Below are 23597 nucleotides of genomic sequence, written 5' to 3'. Positions count from 1 at the left end.
CTGTCACGGTCTGCACTGCAGGAGCCTGTACTCCCCGGGGGTGGCAGGTTGGGGGCCAGGCTCTGGCAGTGCTGCGGGGGCAGCGGGCGAGGTGAGGGGGAACATGGTGGCATCTAGCAGCGCCACCCCCGTGCTGCACTCTCGCTTCCTCCTCCAGCAGCAGGGGAGCAGCGGCCGCCGGGATGCCAGAGTCCCACCTTGGCTGGGCTGTTTGGTGAAGGCAGCATCTTCCCCTCAGCAGTGGGGGTCTTGCTTCCCCATCCCTGCGTGTTCCTGGCTGGCTCCCGCTTGGAAAAGCCCAGCACCTTCCCCGCAGCATCGGTCTTGCCCGTGCATTGGGCTCCCCAGGCTGAGAGGTGCCCTTGTCACCCGGGTTCGCCTCCGTCCCGGAGTAACTGCCCTGCAGCTCTTGCCTGGCCTTGAGCCGGGCTACGAGGACGCAGCAGGTGCCTGCAGGGTCCTGCCGCAGCAGGGAAGGGGGGTGCAGCCCCTGTGCCTGGCTCCCCTGGGGGGGCGGCTGGCTTGGCAGCTGCTGTGGCTGCGCGCTGCAGCACAGGAAGCGGTGGAGGAAAGCAGAAGTGCTGGGGGAGATTTTGGGTTGAACCCTCGTTTCCTCTGCGCGTTGGAGCTGCTGGGGCTCAGGCCGGACTGTACCCAGCGTGAGCGCCCTGTCCGTGCCGTGCCTGCCCTCCCCTCGCCACCCCCCAGCGCCTCCAGACCCCAAATCCAGCAGCAGGTGAGCAGAGGGGGCACCTGAGCCCCTGCCCTCTGTCTCGGAGCTCCCCTGCTCGGGTGAGCGTCACCCAGCCGCCATGGACGGCTTGGTCCTGGGGACAAGCTCCCATCAGGGGTGGGTTGGTGGGGAAGGACCTGAGGGGAGGAGCAGGGAGCCAGTCCCTGGGTGCTGCCCCCATCCAGGGCGATTCGTGCCACCCTCCTCTTGCTGCTGAAGCCTTTGCCAGGGTTAGGGGGAGCTGAGGCAGGTCCCAACCGCAGGACCCCCATGTACCCTCCCCTAACCCCCACTTCAGGCCCCTCGTGGCCCAGTGGGGCTTGTGCTGGCTCCGGAGCCACCACCCAGAGACCTGGTGATGACAAGGGGGCTGCTGCTGTCCCACTGGGGTCTCTGCCAGAAGGACAGAGGCCCCCGAGCTTAGTCCTCCATGATGGGCCCTGTTCTCTGTGTCCCTTGAAGGAATGGGGAAGGTGACAGTGGACATCCCCCCTTGCCAGTTCCTTGGACCCCATTCCGTGAAGGTCCCTGTCCTGGGGCCGGACTAACACAGCTCTGGCTCCTCGCACGAGGGCGGGGGGTGAGCAGGGTCACCTGTGCTGCTGCCACGGCTCATCCTCCAGGCGTGGAGGGGGAACTCGTGGCTTTCCCAGCCGGCTGCCAGCAGCCAGACCCGGCAGCGCCGCCGGGCCAGTTCCCAGCCCCTCGCTGGGGAGGCCAAAACCCTCTGGGGCTCCCATGGAGAGGTGAACTGGTGCCAGGAGCTCATGTGGGTGCTCTCCCCCCTGAGCCACCCTGCGCAGTGCCCGGCAGCGTCCGGGGGGGCAATAGGCATCTGTCACCCCATCGCCCACTGGTGACTCGTCCCTTGGGCATCCCCAGGCAGGTGGTGGCGGGTCTGCAAGGGGATGGGGGACTGGAGCATGCCCATCGGCTCGCTGGGCGAGGAGGTGGTGGCCCGACTCTGCGAGCTCCTGGATAATGCCAGCCGGGGCTGGCGCAAGCTGGCTGAAGTGGCCGGGGCAGAGAAACGCTTCAAGTGCAGGTAGGGGTGGGGGGGCACATCGCCGGGGGTCTGCCCCCAACTGGGTGATGCAACACACATGGGCACAGCCCTGCTGTGGGCTGAGCAAGAGGCACGTGGGTCTCCAGCCACCCCGTTAGCCTGGGCTGGGGGCTGCCGAGTCTCCTGGCAGGTGTCCCCATCCTGCCCAGGAGGGAGGTGGGCTGCAGTGCTGAGCACCATGGGTGTCTTGCAGTATGGAGGAGCTGGAGATGTGCTCGCTGAAGGTGTTGGAGCCCCGCGGCAGCCCCACGCAGTGCCTCCTGCAGCTCCTGGCCGAGCGTGAGTGCACCCTCAAGTACCTGCTGGGCTGCCTGGAGAAGATGGGGCACACGCAGGCCTGCCAGGTCCTCAGCAGCGCCGGTAGGGACAGGCAGCAGGGTCCCATGGGACATAGAGGGGGCACTGGGGGACAGGGCTCAGCAGGAGGAGTACAGGGGGAGATGAGAAGCAGCTCTTCCTGCTGGTGGTCTTGCTCTGGGCAGCGGGTCCCTGGGCAGGGTAGGGTGGGATGGGATGGGATGGGATGGGATGGGATGGGATGGGATGTGTGCATGTGATAGGGTGATATAGGATGGGATGCGATGGGATGGGATGGGGGGGCAAGCAGTGGGATGTGGGGGGACAGGCTGTGATGGGACCTGATGGGATGTGACGGGACAGGTTGGACAGGTTGTGAGGGGACAAGAAGGGATGGGATGGAACAGTGTGGAGTGGGATGGGACAGGGTATGATGGGACAAGGGGGGATGGGATGGGGTGCTGCAGGGTGGAACACGATGAGATGGAGGTGGGTGGGATGGCACTGTATGGGACAAGGTAGGGTGGGAGGGGTGGGATGGGATCGGAGAGGACAGGCTGTTGTGGGTGGGCGTGGGACATGGTCGGACAGGACAGGGTGGGATGGGATGTGATGGGTCGGTGTGAGACAGGGGTCTCAGCCAGCCCAGGCTGGTCCTTCCTCTCCCACAGTCCAGAGCATGATCCGCATCACAGTGCAGCCAGAGTTGCAGGTGGTGACGGAGGGGACGCGCCTGTCCCTGACCTGCTGGGCGACCGGCCCGCCGGGGCTGGTGTACCAGTGGTTCTGCGGGAGGCAGGAGGTGAGATCCGGCTGCACCATCAAGCTAAGCCCCCAGACCCTGTCCACAGCGAGGGCACCTGGCCAGCTGGGAAGGATCCTCCTGTCTCCTTGGCCCCCTCCTGTCTCACAGGTGCCTGGAGCCACGGCGCCGGAGCTGGTGATCGACACGGCCGCCGCGCCGGGCCAGCCCCGGTGGTACATCTGCCGTGTGAACTGCGGGGCCACCTTCGCCTTCTCCAGGTGGACCCATGTCCAGATGCAGAAGAGCAGCAGCCCCAGTTCAGGTGGGTCCTGAGGTCTGTGTCCCCAGGCTGGCACCCATGGGGGGGGCACCGCTCGCCTCCTTGGAACCAGGGTAGCTCCTGGGGGGCTCCGCTTGCCCCAGTAAGACCAGGGTGGCTCTTCAGGCCATCACCCGTCTTGTTGCGCCCTGGCTCAGCTGTCTCTGGGCTTGCTGGGGTGACGGTGCCGATGGAGGAGCCGAATGCCGTGCCTTAGGCATGCCCACCGGCTTGTGCCACCCGTGGGTGCCAGGACCCCTGGGCGAGGGGGCTGGGAGCAGCTTCACAGAGCCCTGCCGTGGCTGGATGCCAAACGTGCTGCCCCATCCACTCCCCAGCCAGCGGTTACTGCCCAACCATGGCAGGGCTGCAGATCCTGCGGCAACCACGGCCGTGTCACCTGGCTGAGGGGGACACGCTGGTGCTGGAGTGCAGAGCCATCGGCAACCCCCCGCCCCAGTACCAGTGGTTCAGGAACCGGCGCCCCGTGGAGGGTGCGCAGGCACCCCAGCTCCAGGTATGGTGGGACCCCTGGCACGGCATGGCATGGCACGGCATAGCACAGCACGGTGCAGTGTGGCACGGCACAGCACAGCACGGTGCAGCGTGGCACAGCATAGCACAGCATGGTGCGGTGTGGCACGGCACAGCGTGGCATGGTGCAGCATGGCATGGTGCAGCACAGCATGGCACAGCGTGGCATGGCGCAGCACGCCATGGCGCAGCATGGCACGGCTCACTGCCCCAGCTGCCTGCTCCATCCCGCTGGCAGGTGAAGCTGGTGACGACGGCCGAGCGGGGCAGCTACTCCTGCCACGTGTTCAACCTCTTCCACGAGGTGTGGAGCCAAGAAGTGGACGTGGAGATCGGTGAGGGCTCCGGACAAACCTCTGCAGCCACCACCCTGCTGGGGTGTCCTGGCTCTGCTCTGCTCCTCTGGAAAGCCCTTCTGTGGCTGCCTGGGGTCTGGGGGGGCTCCAGCCCGTGCCAGGAGGTGCTGCCACACCTGAGGCTCCCTGACCCCCCCTTTTGCTGCAGGCCCACGGCTCTTTGCCTCTGGAGGCTCCTGGCAGGAGGGGGATGGAGGTAGGTGGGGGCAGAGCGGGCAGGTCCCCAGGCACTGCAGGGCCATGGCACAGTGTTTCTCTCTTTCCAGGCTCCCTGGAGCACGGCAGCCCCGGCCAGCTATATGGTAAGAGCCTGCCCGGGAGGGGTCCGGTGGCCCTGTGGGGCTGTGGCTGTCCCCAGTGCCACTACTGTCACCCCATGAGGCTCCACTCAGCCAGGGAGCAGCATACTGGGGAGAGCACACCACTGAGGCAGGGCACCCTGGTACCCAGGGACAGTGACACTGGCCACAACCGGGTGTCACCTCTGTGGGCTGAAGGTAGCTGGGACAAGCAGGAGCATCCCGCTCCGGCCCCAGCACCCACCTGCCTCTCCCGTCCTGGCAGCCACCGACAAAGTGGCGCTGCTGATCGGCAACATGCACTACCTGCACCACAAGCAGCTGAAGGCACCCATGGTGGACGTGCACGCCCTCGGCGCCCTCCTCCGCCAGCTCGACTTCAAGGTGGTCTCGCTGCTGGATCTGTGCAAGGCAGAGATGCAGATGGCTGTCAACGAGTTCCTCCTCCTCCTCGACAAGGGTGTCTACGGTGCGGTGGCACCCACCGGGGTGGCTCCAGCTGGGGGGCACCGGGTGGTTTTGCGCCGGTGGGGTCTTGGGGTGCAGCCAGGTGAGAAGTGGGCACAGCAGGTCAAGGGATGTCACCTGCTTTCCACCTCTCCCGGCAGGTTTGCTCTACTATGCTGGGCATGGCTATGAAAATTTTGGCAACAGCTTCATGGTGCCCATCGATGCGCCCAGCTCCTACACCTCGGCCCACTGCCTGTGCGTGCAGCGGGTGCTGCGGAGCATGCAGCAGCGCCACACCGGCCTCAACATCTTCCTGCTCGACATGTGCCGCAAGAGGTGACCAGCCCCCGCCACCAACCTGGGGACAAGCTGCCACAGTGGCAGGTCCCGGCACAGGGGTGCATGTGGGTGCTGGTTCCCGGGGGAGAGCAGTGAGGTGTCCCCATGGCCCCATCCAAACCCGCTGGTTTAGTCTGGATGCCCCAAAGCCTTGCTGCCCCAGCTGGGATGGCAAGCACCACGATGGGTGGGCAGAGGGGCACGGGGCAGCCCCCGGGATCTGGGGTGCCTTGGGGTGGGATTTAGGAGGTGGCGGGTCCTGGCTCTGCCCAGCAGCACTTCTTTTGTAGGAACCTCAACGACGACATCATCCCGCAGGTCGGGGCGCTGCAGGTCACGGCAAACATCGTCTTCGGCTATGCCACGTGGGTCCCCTCCCCACCACCCCCCGGCACGTGCAGCGGGGCTAGGTGTCCCCCCTGGCTCAGAGCGGGGGGGCTCAGCCCCCTGCCAGGGCTCAGCCCTGTTTGCACCCCTGAGTCTTTCCCCCCACTGCATATGGGCAGCATCACTCCCTCCAGGCAATGCTGGAGTTGGTGGGCATCAGCCCCCAGTTCCTTACAGGGCAGGGGGATGCTCATGGCACTGCTTGGCTTCAGGAAGCACCCGACAGGATCAAGCCCTGCGGCTCCTCTGATGCACAGGGAGTTGAGCTGGTGATGCTTTCCGTATCCAGGATCCTGCTGTGGTTCCCACTTCTGCCCAGCACAGTGGCTGGATGGATCAATGGAAGCGAGTAGAGCCGTGGGTGCCCGGCTCTGGCTTCCCCAGGATTGTCACCCCACGGGGGGCTGGTTCCTGGGGGAGTGATGGAGCCCACGACAGAGGCGACCGCTGCCCTGTCCCCACAGGTGCGCAGATGCCGAAGCCTACGAGCTGAGCCAGGGCGAGCTCTCCAATGGCATTTTCGTCACCTTCCTCAAGCGCTGGTTGATGGAGGACGAGAAGATCACTGTGCTGCTGGACAAGGTGGCTGAAGGTGAGTGGGGAGTGGCAGGGGACAGCAAGCCCCTCGGTAGCCCCTGCTGACCCCCCGCTGTGCCCCTGCAGACATGGGCACGCTGGAGATCACGCGGGGCCGGCAGGCGCTGGAGCTCCGCAGCAACCTCTCGGAGAGACGAGCTCTGACGGACCCCATCTGTCCCCCGGGCCAGGATGAGTCCTCCGCTAGGAACCTGCAGTGGGCCAAGGCTCACGGTGAGTGGTGGCCACCCCATGTGGAGCTGGCCCCTGGGGTGGGGATGGCACCGAGTCGCAGGGAGCAGCAGCAGGCAGCACCTGCCGGGTATCTCCCACCCTGGAGGGTGGAAACCACTGGCACAGAGCCACTAGCCCAGGTGGAGCAGTGTCCCCACTGTCGGGTGACCACCGTGGTCACCTCACCTGCTGGTGCAGCACCCTGAGCCCCTGCCGGTGCCAGCCCTGCGCTCCCTGTCCCCTCCCCAGAGCTGCCAGAGAGCCGCCACCTCCGCTTTGACTGCGGCGTCACCGTCCAGCTGGGCTTCGCCGCCGAGTTCTCCAACATCATGATCATCTACACCCGCGTGGTGGCCGCCCCCGAGGACATCGCCAAGTGCGAGGCCAAGCTCACCGACATACCCGAGGTGGGAGTGGGTTGCCAAAGCCCACACCAGGGTGATGCTGGGGAATGGGGGGGGTGTCCCTGGGGGTTTCCACGGCTGGATGCCATCTGTGGCAGGAGCTGGATGTGGACCTGAAGTGCATCAACAAGGAGAGCCCGGAGGAGGTGGGCAGCCCGCTGGCGCCCACCTGGAGCCTCGGCTGCCCCTCCTGCTGCCTCTACAGCCGGCTCTGCGGCTTGCAGAAACTGCGGGTAAGAGCCGCAGCAGGTGGGGAGCGGTGCTGGGAGCTCAGCACGGCCGCGGCCATGGTGCGGGACAGGTACCCATCCTGCCGCCCCCCGCAGCAGGAGCTGGCCTTCACCGTCTGCCTGCAGTACCGCTACCGTGGCATGGAGGACTTCGTGGAGGAGAGGCGGACGGTGAGCGTGGGGAAGCCGCTCATCGCCAAGCTCAACCTGTGGCTGGTGGCTTCCCCGGCATCGCCCGGCAGCCCCCTCTCCACCTCTCCCCCCGAGAGCTGGGGGGCGGCGGGGAGCTCCTGGGTCAACACCCCCGAGGAGAACCTGAGCCCTGATGTCCCCGGATCCCATGCGCTGTAGCGGGACAGCGCAGCCCCCTTGTCACCGCAGTCCCCTGGGGCCACGTCTGTCCCGCTGGGGGGGCTGGGGGACTGGAGGGGCAGAGGTGAGGTGGGTGGAGGTGGGCGCCGGGAGGGGGTGAGCCCCATCCTGGCTTGTGCCAGGGGGTGTGGGGCTCGCTGCACGACACGGCTGGGACCCCTGGGGCGGAGGGCTGCAGTCAGTGTCAGCCCCACGTCCCCTGGCACAGCAGCCCCAGCCCCACGTGCCGGACCACAGCCCCGCAGCCCACGAGCAGAGCGGCCAGACCCCACGGCTCGGCTGGTGCGAGGCGTCACGCCGGGGCAGGGCTGGGTTCATTCAGGCCTAGGAGAAATAGAGAGAAATAAGCAGATTAGGGGGCAAATCCCATGGGAGGGGATTAGAGGTGGTGGGAGTGGGAGGGCTCCTGCTCTGCCACGAGGGGCTGGGAGAAAATCCTGGTGCCCCCAGTGCTCCCAGTGGCACCCAATCCTCCCAGTGCAACCCTGGGTGCAGGACTGTGCCGGTCTTGTCCAAGCAGCGAGCACTTTCAGGACAGGATTGGGATCTAGGGGGGAAAAAAATGCCGATTTGCTTGGATTTTTTTCCCAAATATGGCCCCATGTGCTGGCGGCCACAAATGATGTGGGGCGCACTCCATTGAGTCTCAGCCGGGGAAAGCACCAATAAAGAGGGAAGGGCAGGTGGCTCGGTGCTGCTGTGGCTTTCCTGCCCTGAAATGGCTTTTTTTTGGCCAGAAATACTGCCTGTTTCTGCACCAAGCACAGCGCAGCATCAGGGCGCCCATGGGAGGGAAGGGGCAAACACCCCCCTCCTGTGAGGGTACCCTGACATCCCCTGCCACCAAGCCTTGGGGTGCACCAGGGGCCCCCCTGCAAATTAGCTCATTTAAATAATTTGCATAACTCCCCAGCTCCAGGGACCCAAGGAGATGCGTCCTCATCCCAGGGCCTCTCAGTGCCTTGGCTTTCGGGTGGCGGTTGCGAGGCTGGGGGGGCAGCACCCTCGCCCCAATTAGGCTCCAATCAAACAGGTCAGGGGGTGCCGAGCCTCCCGCTCCACACGCCAGCCGGCCTTTGTTGGCGCTCGGGAGGCCGAGGGGTGCCCCGGGCTGGCGCCAGCCTTGGCAATTATGTCATGTGAAAAGCGCAGCCCCCATTGAGCGCGTCCCTTCCCCTGGATCAAACCCCATTACTTCCGCGGCCGTTGCTTCATTATCTCTCTGCCGGAGCACGCCGCTGCCGGGGCCGCTTCACCTCAGCCCTGGCCCATTAGCCGGGCTGGGGAGCTGGGGGACCATCGATTATGCGTTTAATGGGTTGTTAAAGGTTTAATTGTCACTAACGAAGCAGATGAGCAGCAGCAGCCGGGGGACAGGGGACGAGGAGAAGGGTCTCGCTGGGGTCAGTGCCTCTCCTGGCCCGGTGGCATCCCGGCCGGTCCCGCCAGCCCCTGGGGCTGTGGGGTTGGCAGAGTCCAGCCCCATGGCTGTTGCATTGGGGTGAGACCCCCGGGGTGGGGGGCTGTGGCCAGGGGTGCTGGTGCTGAGTGCAGCCTGGCCCATGCAGGGACACGGTGGGGATAGGGCTGCCCCAGCAAAGCTCTGGTGTGTGGTGGCCATCGGCTCTGAGGTGGGAAGATTTTCTGGGGAAACAGAAACAGGACAGTGCTCGCCTTGCTCCCCTGGGGACCTGGGGAACACCAGGACACCCCAGGGACCCGGGGAACACCAGGGCACCCCAGGGACCTCGGGCTACCAGGACACCCCAGGGACCCAGGACACCCCAGGACACCTCAGGGACCCAGGGAATACCAGGACACCTCAGGGACCCGGGGCCCACCAGGACACCCCAGGGACCCGGGGAACACCAGGACACCCTAGGGACCTGCGGCCACCAGGACACCCCAGGGACCCAGGGCACTTGCTCGCCCAGGGCTTCTTGCTGTCCTGGCCGTGCTTTAGCCCCTCAAGCCACCATGAGCTCAGCCATCTCCACCAGGGCTGTGCTGGCCTTCACCACCACTGTGAGGGTGCTGGTGACGCTGGCTGCGCCCTGAGCCCCGGCAGGCAGCGGACAGGGTCCCCCAGGGCTGCAGAGCCACGCTGGGGAACCCTGGGGATGTGGCACCTTGTCACCACCACCCTGCTCCCACCTAGCAGGAGCCACTGGCAAGGGGTAACTGGAGCTTCGACACTCACTGCCCCCTGCCATGAGGACCCCAGGGCTCCCAGCCAGCCCCCTCCTCTTGCCAGCCCCAGCCGGGGGCCATGGGGGTCCTGCTGCCGCCCACCCTCCCGCCAGCACAATTACAGCAGCTCTGTGCCACCAACATGTGGCCAGGCGGGCACTGCTGGGGACCAATTAGGGCAGGTGGGCAGCAGGCGCAGCCCCCGGGGGACGGCCGAACAGATGCCCCTTGATGAGCTGCCGAGGCCAATCTGTGGCACAAGGCTGGTCCCAGCCCGCAGCCGGGGTCACCGGTGCCTGGCCCCAGCACCAGCCCGAGGGAGCAGGATGGGAGGGTGCCCGGGGACGATGCTCCTGCATCCCCCAGAAAGCTCCTTCCCGGCAGCACACTAACGAGCAGCACCGCTAATGAGCGGCACAGCGGGCAGGGTCCCGACTCCAGCATGCGGCATCCGTTCAGCTTATCTCTTTACTCACGATACAACCGTCTTCTCCGTGCCAGCGCACCAACCGGCACAACCGGCACCGGGCCTTGACGTGGCTAAAATATCCCCCCAAATACTCCCTATGAAACTAGAGCTTTTCTGTTCTGTTTTGTTTAAATCTGCAGCATTAAAAAAAAAAAAATTAATAATAATGGGGAGGGGAAGGGGTGTGGGGAAAGGAGGTGTCCAGCCAGGGGCAGTGGGTGGCCTGGTGGGATGCCTGAGTCTCGGCCAGACCCTCAGCCACGGCCGGTGCCTCGGCAAGGCAGAGTGGCCGTGGGTGGCTGTTGGGGTGCTCCCCCCGGTGGGGTCCCGCCAGCACCCCGTCTCGCTCCCCTGCCACCCACGGTGCTGGCACGGTGAGGGGGAGATGCAGGGCTGGCACAGTGCGGGGGGAGATGCAGCTGGGCATCCCTGCCCTGCGCTGCCTTTGGTCCTGCTGAGCATCCCACCGTCACCCCCCTCGCCCACCCTGGGACGGCGCCGGGGCAGGAGCCGGGGTCCGGCAGGGCTGGAGGGGAGCGTTCATCAAATGGGCTGCCAGGTCTTGTCAATGGTCTGAATGTGCTCCTTGGCTTTCATGCGGAGCGAGGCGATGCTGGAGCTCCTCTGGTCCACCTCCTCCAACGGGTACTTGTCCACAAAGGTGGTCCCGCACTGGTAGGGCGCAGGGGCCATGGGCTGCATGCCCTGGGCCATCGGCGGGGGGGTGTTGAGGAAGGAGTGCCCACCATAGGGGGGCTGCAGGGCCTGGGGGGCTCCCATGAAGCCGGGGATGCTGTGGACTGTGGTGGCGCTGGAGATGGGGGACGTCAGCCATGGGTCAAGCGGGAGGGAGTTGCTCATGGGCCCCACGTTGGGGGTCATGGGAGGCCGGTTGAAGGAGAGCACGGGGGTGTCGTGGAGCTTCATGGAGCTGGCCTCCATCTTCTCCTGACGCCTCCACTTGGCTCGTCGGTTCTGGAACCAGACCTGCGAGGTGAGAGCCAGGGTGAGCCCCGCTGTGCCCAGTCAGTCCCTTGCAGCGTGCCCCACCTGCCCTGCCCCATGCGGGGTGCCCCACGTGGGGTACCCTACCCGCTGTGCCCCACACACAGTGCTCCACCGGCGTGTCCCATACGGGGCATCCCGTGACGCGGGGGGTGCTCCATGCGTTGGGTCCCACAGGGGGTGCCCCCCAGGGCTCCAGCAATCCCCCGCATGCTGCACCTCTGCCCAACCTCCCCCACAGACCCCAGAGCATGAGGGCATCTCCCAGGTGTGGAAAGCGAGAGGTGTCACCGTGCGGCCCCTGCCATTGCTGCTCCATGGGACCATGCGCCTCAGCCCCATGAACACCCATACAGTGCCCAGGATGACGTTACCTGGCCCTCAAAAGCCCCTCTGTAAAAGTTTTTAGCAGCCAAACTTCCTTGGTTGCACCATAACCCAGCAGGAATGAGAGGGATGGGTGAGGTGAGGCCGGTGGTGACATCCCACCCTGCAGGAGATGCTCCTTAGAGTGCTGGTCCCCTCGTCCCCAGAGCCACCAGCAGCACAGGGCACCGGCCGTCTGCTGCGTGATGCAAATGGGCGGTGAAGGGGGTCTCTCCCATGGAGTCACTGGTAGCCACTGGGCTATAGTGGTGCAAACATCACGTCCAAAGATGGGCAACCAAGCTGGAGCACAAGTGCTAGGAGGAGCGGCTGGGGGGTTCAGCCTGGAGAAAAGGAGGCTCAGGGGGGACCTGATTGCTCTCTGCGACCCCCTGGCAGGGGGCTGGAGGCAGGTGGGGCACGGTCTCTTCTCCCAAGTCACAAGCGATAGGACTAGAGGAAATGGCCTCACATTGCACCAGGGGAAGCTGAGATGGGATAGCAGGAAAAATTTATTCACTGCAAAGGATGCCCAGCACTGGAACAGGCTGCCCTGGGAAAGTGGTGGAGTCTCCATCCCTGGAGGGGTTTGGTTTAGAAGACGTGTAGATGTGGCACCTGGGGACATGGCTCAGTGGTGGGCTTGGCAGGGCTGGGTTAACAGTTGGACTTTGAGACCTTAAAGGTCTTTTCCAACCTAAATGATTCTGTGAGAGCTCAGCAGCGGTGTCCCTGTGGTCCAGACCTCGCCACAGCAAGGCTGCATTGTCCTGGACTGGGGCTGAGGCCTGGGAAACTCAGTTCATTTGTAAGGGGATTACTGCTCTGCTTTGCAGTGGCTTTGTCACTTCTTCAACTCCTTGACCCCTTCCGTCTCCCCGAGCTCACCCCATCAGTCCCAGGGTGGGTGGGGAGCAGACCAGGGGGACTCTGGGCTCTTCCCCAGGCTGTGCATCCCACCCACCCACCCCATTCCCTCCAGAACCTTCTGCAGCCCAGGGGGCAAAACCTGCCTAGCCTCACCCCAGAACCGCCCTGTTCCAACCAGCCTAAAACCCCCAAATCCGTGAGGATCTTGTGTTTTCTCAGCACTGAAGACCTGGGAGTGGTCACGAGTGGCTGAGGTTTGGCTGCTTTCCTGTGGGATCACCTGGAGGGATGGGAGCAGATGCCACCGGGGGGGTGGGGGGGGTGGGGGAAATCTCTCTTAAAAACCATCTCTGTGCCCAAACTGGCACATGGGCTGAACTGAGACCTCGTGGAGGAACAAGGCTCGGCCATTAAACCCCTTCTCTGGTTTTGGCAGGAGCAGCCAGCTCTGCAGAGATGCTGCTCCTGTCTCGAGCAATGGGGAAACTGAGGCACGGAGCCCAGCGGCGGCAGTGGAGCTGGGAGCAGAACAAAGCTCTCCAGCGCTGGGGTGGTTCTTCTGCCACCGCCTGGGGGACAGGTCCAGGGTGCTGAGGCCACCAGGCGTCCTCCCTACCTGCACGCGGACCTCCGGCAGGTTGACCTTCATGGCCAGCTCCTCGCGGCTGTAGACGTCGGGGTAGTGGGACTTCTCAAAGGCGCGCTCCAGCTCGTGCAGCTGGTAGGTGGTGAAGGTGGTACGGTTCCTCCGGTGCTTCTTCTTGGGCTGCTCCTCCTCGGCGGCAGCCGGTGGGGTGCCCTCGCCGTCCCCCGGCTTCCGCAGCTCACCCAGGTCCCCCTCACACTTATTCAGGAACATGGTGGTGCCTGTCAGGGTACCGGGGGGCTTAGCTGGGGGGGCGGGGACATCGGAGCTCCCCATGCAACCCCGGGTTGGGGACAGAGGGACAGATGGACAGATGGATGGGAGGATGGGGTGGCCCCAGGAACGGGCTACACAAAGGTCTGATCCTGCCTCCTGCCGCAGTGTTATCCCGGGGCTGTGGCTCCCAGGGAGTGACCCAGGGGCCTGGGGACCCCATCCTTGGCTCCACTGAGATGCCCCCTGGCCAGCGTGCCCCCCTGAAGCTAAAAGTCAAATGTCACCTGAAGTGGAGGATTTAACAGAAGTGCCATCACTGAGAGCCAACCCGACCCCCCCTGCCCTGACATGGAGGGGATCAAGCCTTGGTCGGGTCCCTCCTTCCAGCCCAGCTCCTCTCCTCCAGCCCCTCCCCCCGTGGGCTGGGAATCGGGCCCCGAACCACTGGAGGACCCAATGCTGGTCCCCAAGCATGGCCAGAGTGACCTGGCGCTGTCCCCCAGCTAATCACCTTTTTTCTGCACGATTATAAGCATTTTCAACCCTTGCAATGTTTCATCTTTAAGCTTTTTATCCGGCATCTGAAATCTTCCTGCAGTATTTGCTGGGGATTAAGGGTCCCTTTCTACGGCGAGGAAAACATGGAAATGGGGCAGAAAGACGTAATCCCGGGGCACTTCTGCCAAGGAGAAGGCGCCGCGTCGCCTGGAGCCACCAGCAAACGTTTGGCTAATGCCAATGGGGAGGGAAAGGGAGCACATGGGGGTCCCGAGGGGGCGGCGTGGGTGCTGGGTGCTCAGGCTGTGTGTGTGGGGTGCCTGTGCCCAGCGAGCACCCAGCGGGCAGCACGGGTGCGAGCAGCGCCTGCAGCCAGCACGTGTCTGTCTGCACCCCGGGACGTGTGGGCTGCCTACGTGGGCAGGGTTGGGGGGCTGGGGGTGCGCACGGTGGGGCACCGGAGGGCACGCGTGTGGTGGGCTGAGCGTGGGGTGGAACGAAGTGTGTGCGCAGCGTGGGTGTGCGTGTGCCGGGCAGTTTGTGCCGCGTGCCCACCGCATGCAGCGTGCGCAGCGCGGGTGCAGCGGACAGTGCTCAGGGTGGGGTGTCCGCGTGCTGTGCGCACAGTGTGCGCAGCGCAGTGTCTGCACCCGCGGCATGCAGGGCGCAGGGCGTGCAGCGTGCACACCTCCGGGTGTGTGCAAGGAGTGCAGGGCATGCAGAGCGTGCAGGCACAGCATGACTCCATGCACAGTACCTGTAGGCATGCAGTGCGTGCAGGGTGTGTGTGCAGGGCATGCAGTGCCTGTGTGTGCAGTGCAGGCGCATGCAGGGCATGCAGCGTGTGCAGTGGGTGTGTGCAGTGTCTGCACAGCGCATGTAGTGCCTGTGTATGCAGTGCAGGTGCGTGCAGGGCATGCAGCACACGCCATGCAGCACCGCACACGCTGCGCATGCAGATGTGCAGTGTCTGTGCTTGCAGCACGTGCAGCATACCCGACGTGCCGTGTGTGCCCATAGTGCCCACGGGTGCTGTGCCTGGCGCCCCTGTGGCACGTGCTGGCTGCGTGGCATGTACAGTGTGGTGGGCGCAGCGTGCAGAACGCAGGCAGCGCGTGCACAGGGGCTGTGAATGCAGTGCACAGTGTTTGCAATTTGTGTCGCATGCAGCGTGCGGTGCACGTGCAGCACTGTGCATGCAGCATGTGTGCCGTGTCAGCATGTGTATCACTGGGAGCTGCTGGCCCCCCAGGACGCCCCACGGCCCCTCGCAGGGGGTGCTGTAGCCCTGGGGGGCTGCAGTCTCAGGGTGCCCCAGGGGCAGCCATGAGTGGGAGGAGGGGTGCTGGGTCCTGCACCCTGGGGTGCCCCGAGGCAGGGGTGTGTGTGTGCTGGGGTGGGGGCAGGGACCCCATTATCACCATGCAAGCACCCCAGTGTGTCCTGGGGCTGGGGATATGGGGAGGGGCCGGGGTCCCCCGCTGCCATCCCCCTCTCACTCACCCGCTTCTCATTTGCGCAGCTCCGCACCTGCAAGGAGAGGGGAAAGGGGGTAAGCACCCAGAGCCCCCGCCTGGGGCACCCCCCGACAAGGGTCCCAGCACCCATCAGGGCCCCTCCTGCCCTGTCCAGCCATGTCCTGCGGCCCCACATGGGCCAAGGGGACAATGGGGCAAGGGGGGAGCTGGGGCAATGGGGGTGGGTGTGATGGGCACTGGGGGGGGACAGGGGAGACAGGCCGGGGGGGGGCTGGGGACAAGCTAAGGCAGGCGGGAGGAGAGAAGAGGTGGGGCAACAGTGAGGGGACAGGGACAAGATGTGGTGATGGAGGTCAGGGCCAGGGCTGTGGGCAGCCCCCATCGTCCCCCCTGACCCCGTCTGAAAGCAGAGGAGGCTGAAAACACCGGGAAGGAGAGCGAGCCCCGGTGTGGGAGCGGGAATGAAGCGGAGAACAGCAAAATAAGCACGGCAGAGACAGAGCAACCTGGCAGCACCGACCCTGCGGGGTGGGGGGGTGTGAGGGCTGGGCACCCCCACATCCCCCCGCCCCGCTCTGCCTGGGCCTGGCCAGGGACATGGGTGTCCCTGGGTGTGGAAGGGGGGACGCTGGTGGGCTTGGGCTGGGGGACGCCAGCACCGGCAACCCTATAGTGCCCATCCTCCAGGGACTGCCCCTGGGCCCCCTGAGCCTTTGCCACTGGCATTTTGGGAATCCTGCCTGAAAACGGGCAGCGGGGAGCGGGCACGGCAGGGAGAGCCACCTCCCCGCTCCCGTCGGACATTTTCCTGCAGCCGCCGTCATCCCGGCAACAAATTTTGGCTTTAAGCCCTTAAGCTTTAAAACTCTGCCGGGAACTGCAAGGACCCCCAGCCTCAGGAGGGGTTTTCCCCCCCCCTATACTCGATGCCCCTCTGCTGGGGGGCTGCAAGCCGGCAGGGAGGGGGCGCCTGTTATTAAAGACACCCGAAACAGCAACCGAAAAATGGCATCGAGCTCTGGTTGAAGTGGGTAAAAAGCAAATGTTTCCCCAGTGCTGGAAAGCAGCAGAGCATCAGCGAGGACCAGTGGCCTCCGCTGGCAGCCCAGGATGCGGGGGGGACAGCCCCAGGGCAGCCCTGGCTTTTGCTGGGTCCCATTTTTTTTGCCGGGTCCCATTTTTTTTGCCTGTGAAAGCCCATCTGGGTGCCAGGATTTGGCCCCCCTGGCTTGGGCTGCCTGGGGCGGGCTGTTCGCAGCGGTGCGAGCATGGGTGGCTCCTGCCCTCTGTCCCCGGGTGCAAATCGATGCGAGTGATGCTGAGGGGTACCCAGCACCCGCTCCCCAGCCCCCAGGGAAGGGTGCTGGCCCCGGCCCCGGCCCCAGGTGCACCCCGGGGACAACCGCCCCCTCTTCCAGCATCTTCCCCCGGCGCTTCCTCCCGAATCGGAATAAAACGGCGTTACCTGCTGGGCCCAACTCGGCTTTTCCAGGAGTATTTAACTTTGCCGGTCCCTCCTGGGAACCAAACAAGCGGCTCAACCTCACCAATCTCGCAGCTTTGGCAGCCAAAGTTGCCTCTAGTCTTCTTATTTGTCACAGAACCACCGCGCTAAGGCTCGGGAGAATCTTTATTTAGTGTTGCAGATGTCACCAAGGCACCGCAGATTGGAAATGAGTCCAAAGGATTAAGACGAGGTTATTAATTGGAGGCCTTCCCCTTTAAGAATGATTGACAGTTACTTTCTGGACAAGTAATTGCTCTAAATGTCCCCCCAGCGCGGGTCCGGGGGGGCGGCGGCGGACAAAGCCCCGAACTGCCTTCCCCACTCAGATTGTCTCCCCACAAAGGCGTCCTGCTGGAGTTTGCCTTGTAATCCCCTCATTACGGGCGAGGAAAAAGAATTAGAAACAGGGGGAGCGGAGAAGAAAGGCCGGGGCGATGGGGGGGAGGGGGGTGGATTTCCTTCGGCTGCAGGGGCTCTGCCCCAGGGATGGGGTCCAGGACAGGCGCCCCAAGCTGTAGTGGGATGGGGCTGCTGTGGTGGTGGGTGTTGACCCCCCCAGCTGGGGATGGCCCCGGCGATGGCCCCGGTGGGGATGGTGAACCCGGTGATGGCCCCGGTGATGGCCCCAGTGAGGATGGTGAGCCCGGGGATGGCCCCGGTAGGGATGGTGAGCCCGGGGATGGCCCCAGTGATGGCCCCGGTGGGGATGGTGAGCCTGGGGAGGGCCCCGGTGGGGGTTGTGAGCCCGGGGATGGCCCCAGTGGGGATGGTGAGCCCGGGGATGGCCCCAGTGATGGCCCCAGTGGGGATGGTGTGCCTGGGGAGGGCCCCGGTGTGGGTGGTGAGCCTGGGGGTGGCCCCGGTGGGGATGGCCCCAGTGATGGCCCCGGTGGGGATGGTGAGCCCAGGGATGGCCCCAGTGGGGGTGGTGAGTCCAGGGATGGCCCCGGTGATGGCCCTGGTGGGGATGGCGAGCCCAGGGATGGCCCCGGTGATGGCCCCAGTGGGGATGGTGAGCCCAATGATGGCCCCGGTGATGGCCCTGGTAGGGATGGTGAGCCTGATGATGGCCCCGGTGGGGAGGGAGAGGCCAGCGATGGCCCCGGTGATGCTGCCTGCGGAGCCCTGCCCGCCTGGAGAGCAGGGCTGGGGACCAGGTGTGGGGATGGGTGTAGCAGCCAGCAATGGGCACGGGGTGTGAGGGCTGGGTAGAGGGTCTGGGGACCTGCTATGGGGTCTGGGTGTGGGGACCGGGTGGAGGGACCAGCTGCAGGGACCAGGCACCCTGACCAGCCTTGGGGACCTGGTATGGGCACCAGGCACGGGGACTGGGGCAGGGACCAGGCAGGGGACCAGCTGTGGGGACCAGCCAAGGGGAGCAGGCACCGCGTAGTGCCCATGGCACTGGCCATGGGGGTAGCTCATGGACATGGGATCGAGCACCTGGACCAAGCATGGGGACGTCCTGTGGGGACCAGCTGTGGGGTCCAGCCATGGGGACCACCCCTGGGGGCTGCCCACGGGCCCTGGCTGTGGGAGTGTGGGGCGGGGGCGGCCGGGCTGGGGGGCACAAACACCGTCCCTCTCCCCCCTGCTCCAACTGCCGCCCCAAGGACCTTGGCCCCGGGGACAACGGGAGCATCATGACGAGGGCCCTGGGGTGCTCTGTGTGGGGCTTGCTCGTGCCACCCGGAGCCCCTGTCCCGCTGGGGTTTTTTTTTTGCTCTTTTCTTCCTCTGTTCACTTTTACTTTCTCCCAAAAGCCTCTTCCTGCCACCTGCAAATGCTGCCGCCCCCGGCCACCGTCTTGGCTTCCTCCCACTCCCTTCCTCTCCTCACCACGGTTCCCCTTTCAGATGGCAAATGGCACTGTGGGGCTTTCAGACCCCCCACCCCATGCCATGTGGCTGCTGGACTCACACGGGTCCGTGCACATCCCCCACCCCCCACCCCCCCCAAGCTGCTGCCAGCCAGACCCCCCAGCCATATCTGCACCCCAGTTTGGGCCCCGAGGCCACCCCAGTGTTCCTCCTGGGGGGGGGGGCCGTGCACCCCGTCTGACACTGCTCTGGGGACAGCATGATGCTGTCTTGGAGGTGGCATGCCGCCACCCTGGGGACAGCATGGCCCCACACCAGGGATGGTGTGACATGGCTCTGGGGACCACCCAGCCCCTGGGGATGGGGTGACACCCCCATGCCAGACAGCGCAGCCAGGGCCCCACCTGCAGCAGGCATGTGCAGGGAGGTTGGGGACATCCCCGGGGGGGGTTCGGGGACATCCCTGGGCTCAGGGATGACATGTGGGGCTGGGGAGGCAAACTAGCACCCGGACCTGCAGCCCCCACTCGCCCAGAGCCAGCGCTCAGACCCTCGCCAGGCACTGCGGCAAGCTCAGGAGCCGGGTCCCCTGCCTTGGTGGCCCTTGGTGGCAGCCTCCGGGGTGCCCCCAGCGCCGGAGGGCGCAGGGAGGTGCTGCCACGCCGGGACTCCTGGGGCACCAGGGCTGGTTTGAGGGGTGGGGGGCGCCCAGCTCAGCTGTGGCATCGCCCGCCGGCGGCGTGCACAGCACCGGCACCGCTGACCGCTGTAAGGTGTTGGCTCGCACGGGGGGGGGGGGGAGGGGGGGGGGAGGCCAGCAGGCTTATTTGCCAAATGATTATAATTGCCTTTTAGGAGCAGATAGCAAATTGATTTGCTTCCTCGTCCAAGGCCCGTAATCGCTTCATCACTTTAAAATATTAATGCTATACTTCTTTGCTAGTTTCCCAATTACCCTAATTGAAGGCAAATTGGTTAAGAAGGTGCAATGCAGAGTATCAGGGGGTTTAGTTCACTCAAATGACAGTTTTAAACCTCCCTAATCCTATTAGTGGGCAAAGCTGCTAACGCTTAGAGACGCTGCGTCAGCTTACCGGGGCGGTGGGGCCGGAGGCGGGGGTCGGGGTGGGGGGCGGCCGGGGGCCACCGGCCTCACGTGACCAGCTCGGCCAGGGATTTATCACTTTTTTAGTTCATTAAGAGGCCTTGGGCAGGCGGGGAGGCGGCAGGGGTGACCCAAAAGGGTGCTGAGCGGGAGGCAGGTGGCAGCGTGGGGAGGGCGGAGGGGGGGGGCGGGACGATTAGCCAAGGAGACCTGGCGGAGGGTCCTGACCCGAATCCCAGCTGGCGCTGGGAGCCCCCACGCAGCCCCACTGGGAGCACTGGGAGCTAGGCTGCCCGTTGGGGCGCGAGGGGCCCTGGCGCAGAGCAGGGACGGAGGACCCTGCTGTGATGGGGCGCGTTGGGGACCGCGGTGCCACCATCCCAGCAGCGGGAAGGCGGTGCTGAGCGCCCACGCCGGGGGGAGCAGGGATGTGGGGTGAACAGGGCTGTGCCAGGTGCCGCGGCTGTTGCTGCCCCATGCTGGGGACTGTTGGGGTCACGGGTGGCCCCAGCTCAGACAACATGGGTGGATTTTTGTGCCCAAATGGGAGATTTTGCAAGTTCTAAAGAAAGGCTGGAGAGCAGGGGTGGCAGAGGTGGCAGGGATGGCAGCCACCAAACACGAGGAGGCTCCCGGGTGCCTTCCTGACGTGCCCTGGGATGCTCCAGCAGTCACCAGCCCCTTGGCTGGTCCCTGGAGGGTGGGTGGCCGGGGTGGGAGCCGAGCACCTCGTACACCCTGGGACCTCCCTGCTGGAGCTCCTGCAGCTCCGGGTGCTGCAGCCGGGGTGGCTGAGACCTGTGGTTCTTGCTCTTGTGACAGCTATGAGCTCCACGGCCCAACTCCCACCACCCACCTGTGCTGGCTTCAGCTGCCCCCTCGCCACCCTGCCACCGCCACCGTGGGCAGCCTGGGCAGGCTCGTCCCCACAGGCCTTTCCGGAGCAGATGGCCCAGGCGTGGGGAGGACGGAGGCGGCTCAGCGCGTCCTTTCTTTCATGCAAACACAGCGTGACTCCCCGGCGGCTCCTGCTCCGGTGGGGAGGTGCTGCTGGGGCCAGCGCTGGCGGTACATTTTACAAGGGTTCAGCTAGCTTAGTCCTCAGGGACAGGCGACTCAGGCAGATTAGACCTCACTAAAATAGGCAGGTATTAGTGATCTCAGCAGCCCCCAGCCTTCCGGCGCAGCGGTGTTTAAGCCAGTGCCGCTGCCGAACACCCAGGAGCGAGTCCCCGGAGGGGCAAGAGGCAGCGGAGCACCAGGACCCCAGCCAAAGGGACCCCCTCGCTGCCTGTGCTGGCAGGGGGATGCTTGAGGCGGGGGTAAATGCTGCCCCAACCCCACTGGTGCTGCCCCCGAGGGGGGCCATGGCTCCCACTGGCTCCCACACTGGGCTGCGGTGGTGGCCGGGGTCTGGGGCAGAAGTGGGGGCACGGATCTGGTGGCTGAGTGCCACGCGCTGGTTGCTGGCTCAGGGACATGGGGGGCACCCCCGCTGCAGCAGTGTCACCGTGCCCTCCCCACCCCATGCAGGACAGGGCTCGTGCAGACGAGGGGTACGGCAGGAAGACCAGGCTGGTGCTGGTAACACCACGTTTATTGAGCCAAACGGCGCGTGCAGCCCTGGGGCCCGGTTCTGGGGCCGGTGGAGCATCGGGGACCACCGCCCGCCCTGGCTGGGGGCTCACAGCAGTGGCACGGCAGGGAGGGGCTTGGCCAGCGCAGCTGGAGGGGACCCAGGCTTCCTGCAGCCCAGCACCCACCCGGCGCAGCCCTCAAAAGCCACAGGGAATGGTTTTGGGGAGGGAAACCCAGCCCCAGCACGTGTTGGGACCTCCACCCCCAGGTAACACATCCCATCACTCCCGGGGGGCAGTGGGGGGGCAGGGACTGAGCCCCAACACTGCCAGTGTCACCTGCCGGCAGGGTGGGCAGCGATGCTACATCATGGCACACTTCTCCTTCACCTCATCCACGCCGCCCAGCGCCCGGTCCCGCAGCGCCGGCAGGTCCAGCTCCCGCAGCTTCGTCAGGAAGGTGAAAGTCCCGGTGCCACCATCCTCCTCCTCCTCCTCCTCCTCGCTGTGCACCATGGCAGCCAGCTCCTCCGGCAGCTCCACCGCGCCACCGGCCACGTGCAGCTGAGCATTGTCCCGCTCGTCCTGCGCATGGGTGGGAGACGATGTCGGGGTTGTGGGCAGAGCCGGGCACCCACCAGCCATGGGGCGAGGGATGGGGAAAGCAGATCCCTGTCCCTCAGGGCCAGCCGGGCGCTGCGGGGCACTGGGGATGCTGAGGGGACACTGGGACTGTCCAGTTCCAGATTTGGATGGCTGGACGGACACGCGGGCGGGCAGATGGTGCAGACGGAGACATCAGCCGTTTGCTGCCCTCTTCAGGAATCATCTCCCATCCCGGGGGAGGCCAAGCAGCCACCCAGCCTGGGGCTGCCCCAGAGGGCAGGGGGTCAGGGGAAGACCCCCAAGGTCTCACCATGGGCAGGTTGGTCCTTACCTGGGCCAGGTGGTACTTGTCCCGCAGGTGCATCCGCACGGTGGCCCGCTCTGCCTTCCTCTGTGCAAAGGCCTTGTCCCGCTCGATCCTGCAAGCAGCAGGCACCACGCTGTCACCCCCCATCTCACCAAATGCCCCCCCCCAAACCTTCCCCAGGCATCACCCTGGTTCTCCAGCAGCAGCATGGCTGTGCCAGCCCTGAGCCGGGAGAAGGGGGTGCCAAGGTCTGCAGCAGGGTTGCAATAGGGATCTGGGGGCAGGGGCCACATCCTGTCCCAGCACCCAGCAGAGATGCTGAGTGAAGGTGCCTGTTGGTGGGACTTCCTCCTCCTGCAGCCTCCTGGATGCTGGGCCACTGGGTCCCCACAGCACCCAGACCCACAGAGGTGGGACCTTAATGCAATCCTATGCTGGCTCCTGTCACCCCTTGGCTCTGTGGGTGCTGGGCTGGCACCAGACACACACTGCTCTGGGACAGTGACACCTTGGGGGTGCCCCTTGTCACCTGGGTGCACCAAGCCTCATGCCAGCACCCATGGGGGCTTCCCACGCCACAGGGAGGTGTGCTGCAGGGCACCCGCTGTGCCTCTTCCCTTGCCCCGCTGCCTCCCTGCCCCACCCTGGGGACAGCCCATGGCAAGTAGGACCCCGGTCTTGGTGCAGGGGGACCCCGATGATCCCCGGTGAAGCCTTACTTCTCCTCCAGCAGCTGCCGCTGGTACTCCTCAAACTCCTCGCGGGCCATGCCGTTGGGCAGCGTGGCCGCCTTGCTGTCCTTGGGGGGTCCCTTGGGTGGCGGCTCTTCCTTGCCCCCCCGAAAGCTCTTTAGGGCAGCCGTGAAGAAGGCGGCCATGGGTGGGCAGCTGCGGCAGCCCGCGCCCCACGGTCCCTGCGCAGGGCCAGCGCCTGCAAGGTCAGCGGGACCGGCTGCCCCAGGGGCGCCGCGGATCAGGGCCGGATTAAGGCATTAGGAGGGGAAGCCACAGCCACCAGGGTGGGAAGACCTTCCCATGCTGCGCGCTGCACCCAAGGGTGCTTGGGGGGGGACGGCGGGGTGGGGAGACAAGCGGGGGGCTGCCAGGGTGATGGGGAGGTGGAAGGAGCCACTGAGCCCCAGCGCAGCCCAGGTCAGGCTGAAAGACCCTCCCTTCGTTGCTCAGGCCCCGATGGAGGGCAGCGCCCACAGGGTCGGATCCTGCTGGGGGGCCCTGCGCCATGGGCACCTAGCACCACTGGCACTGGCAAGAAGTTGGCGCAGAGGAGACGCGAGAGGATTAATGAGAAAACCCAATCGAGGGTCAAGGGACTGGAAGGAAGACGAGGCGGCAGGCGGGGGCACACGCACGCACACACACACGCGCGTGCGGCCCCGTTGCCCCCATTAATCCCAGCTCCACTGAGACGTCGAGATTGCTTGGGAGCTGGCGGGGCCGGGGGCTTCCCACTGCCGGAGGACATGCCCCGCTGCCATAATCTATATGCAAGCAATTCCCATACAGACTCTGATTAAATGAATAATCCCTGGCTGCGCAGAGCCCCGAGGGGAGAGGGGCCAGGCTGTGTGCAGGGGGC

At 65.4% G+C, this 23597-nt stretch overlaps 3 protein-coding genes across 7 annotated transcripts; 1 reads left to right on the top strand and 2 right to left on the bottom strand.

Moving 5' to 3' along the window:
- The first annotated feature begins 14 nt into the window (after positions 1-14).
- Positions 15-10108, top strand: LOC102049971 (mucosa-associated lymphoid tissue lymphoma translocation protein 1-like). Of its 5 annotated transcripts, none has more exons than XM_055708684.1 (17): positions 15-736; positions 1616-1778; positions 1993-2159; positions 2768-2898; positions 3010-3163; positions 3499-3677; positions 3933-4029; positions 4199-4246; positions 4317-4352; positions 4615-4818; positions 4958-5135; positions 5429-5503; positions 5990-6117; positions 6189-6335; positions 6585-6742; positions 6838-6972; positions 7069-10108. In XM_055708684.1, exons 2-17 carry the CDS (start codon positions 1642-1644, stop codon positions 7318-7320), a joined length of 2226 nt encoding a protein of 741 aa, XP_055564659.1. In that variant the 5' UTR covers positions 15-736; positions 1616-1641; the 3' UTR covers positions 7321-10108. The 5 variants fall into 5 exon arrangements, with proteins under 5 accessions (XP_055564659.1, XP_055564660.1, XP_027654304.2 ...); XM_055708685.1 differs by having other exon boundaries at positions 16-736; positions 7096-10108; XM_027798500.2 differs by having other exon boundaries at positions 50-736; positions 7066-10108.
- Positions 10109-10231: 123 nt separating this feature from the next.
- Positions 10232-17268, bottom strand: RAX2 (retina and anterior neural fold homeobox 2). Its single transcript, XM_027798504.2, has 4 exons — positions 16545-17268; positions 15105-15131; positions 12858-13108; positions 10232-10987 (listed from the first exon to the last, which is right to left on the bottom strand). Exons 3-4 carry the CDS (start codon positions 13098-13100, stop codon positions 10544-10546), a joined length of 687 nt encoding a protein of 228 aa, XP_027654305.1. The 5' UTR covers positions 13101-13108; positions 15105-15131; positions 16545-17268; the 3' UTR covers positions 10232-10543.
- A 1351-nt stretch (positions 17269-18619) lies between these two features.
- Positions 18620-23543, bottom strand: LOC102050148 (complexin-3-like). The gene is made up of 3 exons (XM_005434407.3): positions 22721-23543; positions 22026-22113; positions 18620-21673 (listed from the first exon to the last, which is right to left on the bottom strand). The coding sequence occupies exons 1-3, from the start codon at positions 22876-22878 to the stop codon at positions 21452-21454; spliced, it is 468 nt and encodes a 155-aa protein (XP_005434464.2). The 5' UTR covers positions 22879-23543; the 3' UTR covers positions 18620-21451.
- Positions 23544-23597: the final 54 nt, after the last annotated feature.

Source organism: Falco cherrug, chromosome 4 (assembly GCF_023634085.1).
Source record: "Falco cherrug isolate bFalChe1 chromosome 4, bFalChe1.pri, whole genome shotgun sequence".
Taxonomy (NCBI): domain Eukaryota; kingdom Metazoa; phylum Chordata; class Aves; order Falconiformes; family Falconidae; genus Falco; species Falco cherrug.
Note: the sequence above shows the minus strand (reverse complement) of the source record. Positions and strands in the feature narration are given on the sequence as shown.